The following is an 8784-nucleotide window of genomic DNA, read 5'->3' on the forward strand; positions in this document are numbered from 1 at the left end:
CCTGCCCTGCTGACAGCTACGACAGCTACGTCGAAAGCAGCTACGTCGAAAGCACCGTACCGCGGGTACATGTCGGCTACCTTCCTCGCGGCCGCATCGCGCCGGCAGCAGGACGCCGCGTCCCAGGCAGGGCCAGGACCCAGCCTGCCTGCCGGCTTCCTTCCGCTACCGGTGGTCGACGGCGCGACGCTGACGTACGAGCGCTTTCTGCGCGAGTACGCGCTGCCGCGGCAGCCCTGCCTCATCACCAACCTCGGGCCAAGCTGGCGCGCGCGGGAGTGGAACGCCGAGTACCTGCTAGCGCACGAGGGCGTGGACCAAACACACCGGGTGCACATGGCGGACGGGCCGCCGCAGGAGGCAAAGGAGAGGCAGCGCTGTATCCGAGCGACTGCGAGTCGACTGCTCGCGGCTGAACCCAGCCTCCTCTGCGTGTCTAGGCGGACGACGGTCGGCAAGGCGCTCGAGGCGGTGAGGCGTGCCGGCGGGCGGCCAGTCTACCTCTCCGCGTGGGACTACGTGCGTGAAAACAGTGGCGCGCTCAAGCTGAGGTTGGGACCATGGACGTGTCCAGGACACGCCCGATGTATGTGTGAAAACAGGCGCGCTGCAGGCCGATTTCGACGTGCCTCGCTACTTCGAGCGTGCTCCGGCCTGGCTGCGCGAGAGCGTCGCCCTGGATGCAGAGTCGCTAGAGCGGAATTCAACTGCCTCACGATCTGAGGTCCTACCTACTAGGAACGTGGTGCTTGGCAACGCTGCCACCGACATGAAGTGGCTCTACATCGGCGCGGCCAGCTCTATCCGACACCCCTCACCTGACTCTGTAGCGGCTTCCTGTAGCGGCTTCCTCCACTGACTAGGCACGGCCGGCTCTGGCTCTGAAACACACGTCGACACGAACCTCACCTCGGCCTGGCTGTGGGTGGCCGCGGGAGAGAAGGAGTGGGTCTGCGCGCACGGCGGCGACCACGAACTGCTCACGAGCGGCAGCGGGAGCCGCGCGTTCGGGTACAAGGACGACGACGACGACGGCGGTGCGCCGATTCCACCTCTTCCATCGAGCCGCAGTCTTCGCTCTCTCCCTCGCGTGTTCCCTCTCCCTCCCCCTCTCCCTCACCCTCGCCCCCGCCCCCACCCCTACCGAGGCGCGCCGCTCCCCGACCTCTTCGCACGCGACCTCTTCGAGGCGTGGCCTCACGCCCGCTCTGCGCGGCTCTACCGCGGCGTGCAGCGCGCCGGTGACGCGCGCCACAGCCCGGTGCCGGCGCGTGGCGCATCCGTCCATCCTTCTCGGAGCCTGTCCCGCAGGGGACGTGTGCTACAACCCGAGCCGGTGCGTGCACGCCGTGCGCAACTTGGGTGGCCCGGCCGGCGTGGTCACTTCGCTCACGCACAACTTTGTGGACGCGAGCAACTTGGCGGACGTGGCCGCCGACGCGACGCGTTCGATCAACGAGGAGCTGCTGCCCATGGCACGCCGCCTCAGGCGCGTGTCGAGACGCCGGCAGCGTCGCTGGAGCTTCCCGGGCCCGTGTAGGCGCGCAGCCTCAAGCCGCGCAGTTTCCTCAAGTCGCTGGCAAAGTCGTTGCGCATCGAGCGGGAGGCGCTGGTCGCAGCGCTCGTCGAGCTGCCGCAACTGCTGAGCGACGAGCGGCTCGAGGAGGTGGTCGCGTGCGCCGCGGCGGGCGCCGAGCCGGACAGCCGCGCCGCGGACGGCGCGAGCGCGCCCGCCGCGGCGGCGCTGGGTGGCACCTTCCGTGACGCTCTCGGGGTCTTCATTAGGTGGTGCGGCCGCTGGCCCCGACGGTGTGGCGAGGCTGCTGCGCGCGGAGCTGCACGGCCGGATGGCGGCGGTGCGACCCGCGTTTGAGCGCGCGGCGCGCGGGCTGAGGGAGGCGTTGCAGCTCGACGCCGATGGCGACACGCCGACAGTGCATGCATCGAGCACGGAGCAGCCAGCCTGCACTTGAAGGACTCTACGACTTGTGGAGCGTGGCATGTGTGAATGCTGGCCTGATGCTGGCGAGTACCATAATCGTGGCTGGCCGGGGGAAAAAATGGTCTTAAATGTTTATTAATATGTCTCTGGCTCTATTGCAACCTATGCAGTCGCTCAACGCAATGCGACGTAGCGTCCCACGCCTCTCATCGACCTGGTAGAGCCGTACAAGCGGCGGCTGCATCTGGCTGCTAGCTCATGCACATGCACATGGGACGGACATGCGCATGTGCATGTGCATGTGCATGTGCATGTGCATGTGCATGCAGCGCCGGACCGACCCCACCGCGGCCACCACCGACGAGCACCACACCACCACTCGGTCACCCGGCACCAACGCAATGGTTTCTCAGCGCCACGAGCACGTACGCGAGGATGTAAGCGGGCAGGAAGGCGAGCAGCAGCGGCGCCAGCACCAAGATTGCGATCCGGAGCGAGCGTCTCACGCGGCGCTCCTCGGCGGCGGCGGCGTCAGAGATGAAGCTGGCGCGCGCGGCGACGGCGGCGGCCGCCCTCTCGAGCTCGGCCAGCGTGACGGCGCACATTCGGGGCGGCTGCAGCGTCTGCTCCAGTGCTCGGAGCGAGGGCCACGCCACAACGCTCGCCCGCGCGGTGGCGAGGACCAGCGGCCTCTGATCGTCTCCGCTCAGCGTGGTGAAGGCGAAGCTCGCCTCCGCATCAACGCGCGGGTTTGCTCGGCCGAGGTCGATGCGGAGGGTGCACGACTCGGCGACCACGCCAATGGAGAGGTCAAAGTCCGCAAACGCGTGCAGCTCGGCCGTCGCACCTCCGAGCAGCGACTGGTCGGCGATAGAGAGGACGGGCGCGAGCTGCTCCGCCCGGCTCGACGAGGCGAGCTGACGCACCGCCGCAGCGGCGGCTGCAGCTCGGAGCGTCTCGCCGTGCGGCTGCACAAGCTCGTACTGCAGCCTCGCCAAATCGGCATCGAGCTGAGGAGGCACCGATCCGGTGTGTACGCAGGGCAGCGCCGAAGCGGCCTGATAGAACGCGGCTGCCTGGTCGGATAGGCGCGCGTTCATCGCTGCCACCCGCTCGACTGCGTCAGGGCTGGAGAGGCTGTCAAGCCAGGTCTGCAGCGCAATCACCGTCCTTCGCCGCCGCGCAGCAAATGCGATTGCGTGCGCCGCCGATGCGACGGTCGGCACAGCCCACCTCTTGACTGTCGCCTCGTGGCGTTCCACCGCGGGTGCGAGCGGCTGGTCGAGCCGGTTGTCCATGGGTCCTGCCGCCCTGGCTGCCGCGCGCCAGGAGGCGGCGAGCGCGGCAAGGCCAGCCAAAAGAAATCGCGCGCTTTAGAGTGAAAGTTCCTGCCCAAGACTACGAGGAGGACGAACCAGTGGAAATCCAGTTGTCAGATGTCACGATGCATCCGAAGGGGAACCCAGCGCCGGCATCATCCGTAGAGGCACGAGTGTTCGAAGAGAGAGTGGACCTGAGCAACAACATGACCTGTAGGCAAATGATCGGTGTGGGAGTCAGAAATGTTGTCCTTGCGCGAGGGGAGCTCGATAGACTCGAGGGGCCAGGATACGCCGCGAGGAGGACGGAGTTGCGCCGACAGGCGAAAGAAGCCGCGAGAACAAGGGACCGGCAGGTGGCGGCGTCGCAGGACGAGGCAGAAGAGAACAACGCGTCAGAGGAGGAAGTGACAAGGGAGAGAACGACGAGGGTGGGACGACCGCGAGGTGGCATGAAGGTTGCAGCGAGAATAGGCGAGAGACTGCGAAGAGAGATAGGAAGAGGCAGACTCCCTAGGGTGGGCGACGGATAGCGCACCACACACCTCTCCTTAAAATCCCTGTGTGGTGGCGGCGTGCCGTCCTCCCATCCCTCCCTTGGGTTGTCTGTTTTCTTTCTTTCTTTCTTTTGCCCAAGCCGGAATTTTTATATAGCAGCTGCTCTCTCTCTACCCGGGCTGACTTTCTCGCCCGAGGCTCGCCGTGGCCCCACTGACCCCACACGGCAGCCTCTGCTCGCGTTTTCGCCAGGACCTTCGTCCGGGCCCATGGCCGGCACGCCATCGTCGATTCCGGTTTCCGCGCGCTCGGCTCCACCGGACGGCTTCTTGTGGCTCTCGTCGAGAGCGTTTTGGCGGCCCGGCGGGCCGGCGGGTGGGAGACTCTGTGTCGTCTGATGTGTCACTGTGTACGTCACATCGGTTTTGATAACAAGCACGGTCGATCCATCAAAGCGGCAAGCAAGGCCGGCCAAAAGAAATCGGTCGGCCCAGCGGTGCGTGAAAGTTCGCGGCAGCGACCGCTTGGGGGACGCTCCAATCTCCCATTTGACCCCTGCCGCCGCCAGCTGCGATCTTCAATCTCCAATCGTGTTGAGTTGCTGACATATGCTGCTGCTCTACCCCGCGATCCCCAGCTTTTCGCGCGCAAGTACCGTCCGACTCTCGACAGCCGGCGACCCTTTTGAGCTGGTAGGGGTGACTCCCGACGCGAGTGCCGCCGAGATCCGAGCGGCCTACCGCCGGCGCTCCAAATCGCTGCATCCTGATGCTGGGGGCGACCCGACGGCCTTCGCGGCCCTTGTCGAAGCGTACGCGATGCTGCAGGACGACGATCAGCGCGCGGCTGCGGCCGCTCAGCGGAGGGACAGCCTCGACTTTGCGTCGAGCAGAGGCCGCGTCTATGGCGCGAGTGACTCGCTGCGGCAGTCAGCGGCGGAGGTGCAGGACGGGGCGCGGGAGAGGTACTCTCGGGCAGTCTCCAGGTCGGACGCCGCTGAGGCTGGCCGCTCCGCACTGGCCGCCCGCCGAGCGCGTATGGCGAAGCAGGCCAAGGCAGCGGCGGCGAGGCGGGAGTCGGGAGGCCGAGGCGGAGGCGGAGGGAGAGGCGGAGGCCGAGGCGGAGGCGGAGGCGTCGCGAGGTCATCGACATCGCCGCAGATGCTGGCGGGGCGCCGCAGGGCGAAGGCTCAGCAGCCCGCGGGGACGGGGGGTGTCCAGCAGCTGCTGGAGAAGCGGCTGGGAAAGGGTGCCTTCCGTGCGATTGTGATCTGCTCGGGCGTGCTCTGCTACCCGCTCATGGCGTACGGCGCGCTCGCCAAGGCGGCCGCCCGGGCCGCCGGAGCAGCTGCCGGGGTGCCGGGCGAGTAGTATGTTACAAGGTGTGACGCCGGAGAGGGTTCCTTGCCGTTTTCGATGTTGGTTCATGAGTAAATGCGTCGGATTTTGTCATTGTGTGGACTGTGCTTTTGTGAAAGGTGAGGCTCAACGCAATCGGCCATGGATCGCGCCGCAAAATAAATACATCTGATCGAGAGCAATGGCGAAGGGGTGATGGCTGATGCTGATGGGACTGGAAATTGAACAGTTTGAAGAGGTGGGTCCCGAGAGGGCGAGAGCCGGGGGCGTGCGGACGTGATGATCGCCTGCTCTCAGGTCAAGCAGCCGGACCCGCCGCCGAGGGAGCACACCCAGCCTTTCGGCAGCGCTCCCGCCTCGAGCAGCACTGAGATGGTGAGGAAGGCGGCGTAGAGAGAGAAGAGGTAGAAGGAGTAGGCGCGAGGGACCGAGTAGGCCCCGCCAAAGGCGGGGATCGGGAAGGCCACCGCGTGCGAGGCGAGCGCGCAGAGGAGGAAGGCGGCGGCGACGCGGCAGTGCGCCGAGATCGGCGTGTCGATGGGGCGTCCGTTGAGGGCGGTGAAGAGGAGGCAAGGGAGCGCCGTCCCGAGCATGAGCATGAGCAGCGGAGAGCCAAACGCCGCGGACGCCGCCATCCGCGCGTCCGCGCGCCGCGCGGCGGTCGTGTCGGCGACAAAGTCCCCGACAGAGTTTCCGACGGCGATGACGGTGAGGCCGAGGATGGAGGTGGAGATGCCCGAGATCTTGCCGATCGACTCGACGATGGCCACCGCCTCCTTGGCGAGCAAGTCCAGCCAAGCGATGGTCGCCGCAAAGCCGGCGAGCACGAGCGCCGCGTGGAAAGGCGGCACCTGTTCACAGCTGGAGGTGTGAAGAGGCGCTGTTCACACCTCCTCCCCCGCGTGGAAAGGCGGCACGGTGTCGGCGCGGGTGCAGCAGTGGAGGAGGAGGGAGGCGGCGGCGCCGCCCGCCGCGAGCGCCGCCCAGAGAGGCAGCTCGGTGCCGGAGAGCTGCGCCTCCAGCGCCGGCCACAGCTGCTTGCCGGAGCACTCGACGTGCAGCAGCAGCGCCGCGAACGGCAAGCTCGCCAGCGTGAGGCGCCGCCGCGCGCCATCCCACCCGCAATCGGCGCCGGGGATGGAGAGGTAGCGGAGGAGGGTCAGCGGGTACTCGAGCACCCACAGCGCGGCGTAGGCAGCGCGCAGAAGCCCGCCCGCCTCGGCCTCGGCCTCAAACACGAGCCCGACCAGCGGCCAGTCGCCGTCGAAAGCCTCCTCCCCCTCCCCCTCCTCCCCCTCCCCCTCCGCCTCCTCGAACCCCATCGCCTGCGCCCTCCAGCTCACGTACGCTGCGCCGCTGTACGAGCCGCCACCGCCGCCGACGCCCCCGCTGCCGCCCCCCGGAATGGGGCGCCTTGCCCCGCCGCCGCTGCCCAGGCCGCCGCTGCCCGCGCCCGCGCCCCCGCCCGCGCTGCCGCCGCTGCCCGCCGCCGCCGCCCTGTCAGCCCCTCTCTCTGAGAGAGGGGCGGAGAGGGAAGAGGAGAGGGAGGAGGAGAGGGGGGCGGAGAGAGGCCCGTCCCGGCTGCGCCCCGCGGGAAGGTGCGGCAGCGACGGCAGCGAGGCTTGTGACTCGCTGAGGGCGGACGAGCCGGAGGTGTAGGCGTGGCCGGAGGCGTGGCGGGGCGTGCGGTCGCCGGAGCGGAGGGAGGCGCGGAGGGAGGAGCGGAGGGAGGCGCGGAGGGAGGTGCAGAGCGGCGCGAGGGTGGAGGAGCGGCGCAGCCGCGTCGGGAGCATCGCCTCGCGCGCCCAGCCGAGCCTACACTGACTGTTAGTTGTTACATAGCCTACACTAACAGGGAGCATCGCCTCGCGCGCCCAGCCGAGCCTACACTGACTGTTAGTTGTTACATAGCCTACACTAACAGGGAGCATCGCCTCGCGTGCCCAGCCGAGCCTACACTGACTGTTAGTTGTTACATAGCCTACACTAACAGGGAGCATCGCCTCGCGTGCCCAGCCGAGCCTACACTGACTGTTAGTTGTTACATAGCCTACACTAACAGGGAGCATCGCCTCGCGTGCCCAGCCGAGCCGCGGCAGCCCGACGACACAGGCGATGTAGCCGAGGTAGAGGAGGAGGAAGAGGAGGGAGGAGCGGAGGCCGATGGAGCCGCGCGCGGCGGCAGAGAGGATGGCGAGGAGGGCGAGGGAGAAGGCGCACAGGTCGCGCCAAAAGGTGAACGGCTCCACCGACCACGACCGCGGCCGACGCGCCGCAGACGGCAGCAGCGACGCGGTCCTGGTGTGGGGAGGTGAGGGTGGGCGGAGAGTGACCCCGGCCCGAAGTCGTGTCGTCTCGAGTGCTGGCTGGAGCACAGGGCTCTGTCTCCCGCATCTAGGCTCGCGGTCCGCCCGGTCCGCCGGCGGCTCGAGACACTCGGCGGAGCGTTCGCATACCACGCGACAGCGCCCAGCACGACGGTGGTGATGAAGACCGATCCTCCGAGCAAGTCGGAGAGGAGGAGCGGGAAGTCGGCGCGGTTGGCGACGGCGACGGCGGTGAAGACGTCGGGCGCGCCGTTGCCGAAGGCGAGCAGCGTGATGCCTGCCACGTCAGGCGGAAGGACGAGGAGCTCCGAGAGGAGAGTGAGCTGCGGAATGAAGAAGAGGTCGGCGGTGGATCCGAGGCAGCAGATCGTCAGCAGCAGCAGCAGCGCGCAAAGCGGCGCGAATGCCGCCGGCGAGGCGCCCAGCTGACAGTAGTAGAGAGGGACGTAGGAGCCGAAGAGGCCGGCTGCATCGGATGCGCAGTGCTGCTTCGCGAAGGCGCAGGAGTCTGCCGCCGCCTCAATGAGATCGCGTGAGCAGAGCGAGTGGTCGTCTGCCATGGCGAAACCTGCAACTTCGGGGAAAGCGCGGCACAGCAGCCAGGGCCGTTGCCCCGCCACCCCGGCGCCGCCACCCAAAAAACAAAGCCCGGGGGCACGGCGTTGTTGTCCGAGTTAGCTCCGAGTAGAGGGGGCGTTATTTTAATAATAGAGGTGGCGTTCTGCAGTTAAGGGGAAACCCGGTACTACACGGAACTAACCCTCGCGCCTCGGAGATCCGTGAGCCGTCTAGCATGTTTACTTTACGGCCCTTTCCCTGCGAACGCGCGCACCCCCCAGGGCTAGGTAGGGCTCTCTAGCCCGTAACCCGATGCCGATCATCTGGCCCGCTGGGTTTCCGGCCCTGTGGGATGTGTGAGAGGTTACCGTACATACCGACTGCACTCCAAAGAGCAAAGTGCTCCATCTCAACTCCCTGGCACGACACTGGGCACAGCGCACAGGACTGGCGCGCACTGGCACTAACACAGGTACACCACGGGAGCCGCCTAAGCGACTCCTGCGAGAATTTCGGCGAATGCCATCCCTATAAAAAGTGTGAAGATCGCCACAACCCCCCGGAATTCCTGGTTCTCCCTTCAGCCTTCTCCCTCGAGCCTTCTCCTAGGATTCCTAGGCCTTCTCCGCTTTTTCCTTCGCGGCAACGCGATGGCGGGCAAGGCCTCTCTGCGCGCCCGCCCTCGCCACGCCGAAGACCAACCGGCGTCGGACCGCGGTGAGACCACGCCGCCCCCCGCGCCCGCCCGCGCCCGCAGCGTGAACACATACGCGCGTCCCTCA

At 67.3% G+C, this 8784-nt stretch overlaps 4 protein-coding genes across 4 annotated transcripts; 2 read left to right on the forward strand and 2 right to left on the reverse strand.

The window, feature by feature from the left end:
- Positions 1-69: 69 nt before the first annotated feature.
- Positions 70-1973, forward strand: EMIHUDRAFT_203917 (hypothetical protein; the record flags this gene model as incomplete). The annotated part of the gene is made up of 7 exons (XM_005781675.1): positions 70-532; positions 603-644; positions 864-1037; positions 1149-1241; positions 1312-1493; positions 1541-1666; positions 1836-1973. 7 exons carry the CDS (start codon positions 70-72, stop codon positions 1971-1973), a joined length of 1218 nt encoding a protein of 405 aa, XP_005781732.1.
- Positions 1974-2325: 352 nt separating this feature from the next.
- EMIHUDRAFT_99730 (hypothetical protein) lies at positions 2326-3240 on the reverse strand (the record flags this gene model as incomplete). The annotated part of the gene is made up of 1 exon (XM_005781676.1): positions 2326-3240. The coding sequence occupies one exon, from the start codon at positions 3238-3240 to the stop codon at positions 2326-2328; it is 915 nt and encodes a 304-aa protein (XP_005781733.1).
- Positions 3241-4367: 1127 nt separating this feature from the next.
- On the forward strand, positions 4368-5192 carry EMIHUDRAFT_203919 (hypothetical protein; the record flags this gene model as incomplete). Its single annotated transcript, XM_005781677.1, has 3 exons — positions 4368-4723; positions 4940-5062; positions 5141-5192. The coding sequence occupies 3 exons, from the start codon at positions 4368-4370 to the stop codon at positions 5190-5192; spliced, it is 531 nt and encodes a 176-aa protein (XP_005781734.1).
- Positions 5193-5410: 218 nt separating this feature from the next.
- CCX1 (Cation/Ca2+ exchanger) lies at positions 5411-8004 on the reverse strand (the record flags this gene model as incomplete). Its single annotated transcript, XM_005781678.1, has 4 exons — positions 5411-5968; positions 6173-6346; positions 7178-7415; positions 7574-8004. 4 exons carry the CDS (start codon positions 8002-8004, stop codon positions 5411-5413), a joined length of 1401 nt encoding a protein of 466 aa, XP_005781735.1.
- Positions 8005-8784: the final 780 nt, after the last annotated feature.

The sequence above is a fragment of the Emiliania huxleyi genome (genome assembly GCF_000372725.1).
Source record: "Emiliania huxleyi CCMP1516 chromosome Unknown EMIHUscaffold_20, whole genome shotgun sequence".
NCBI classification, from domain to species: Eukaryota; Haptophyta; order Isochrysidales; family Noelaerhabdaceae; genus Emiliania; species Emiliania huxleyi.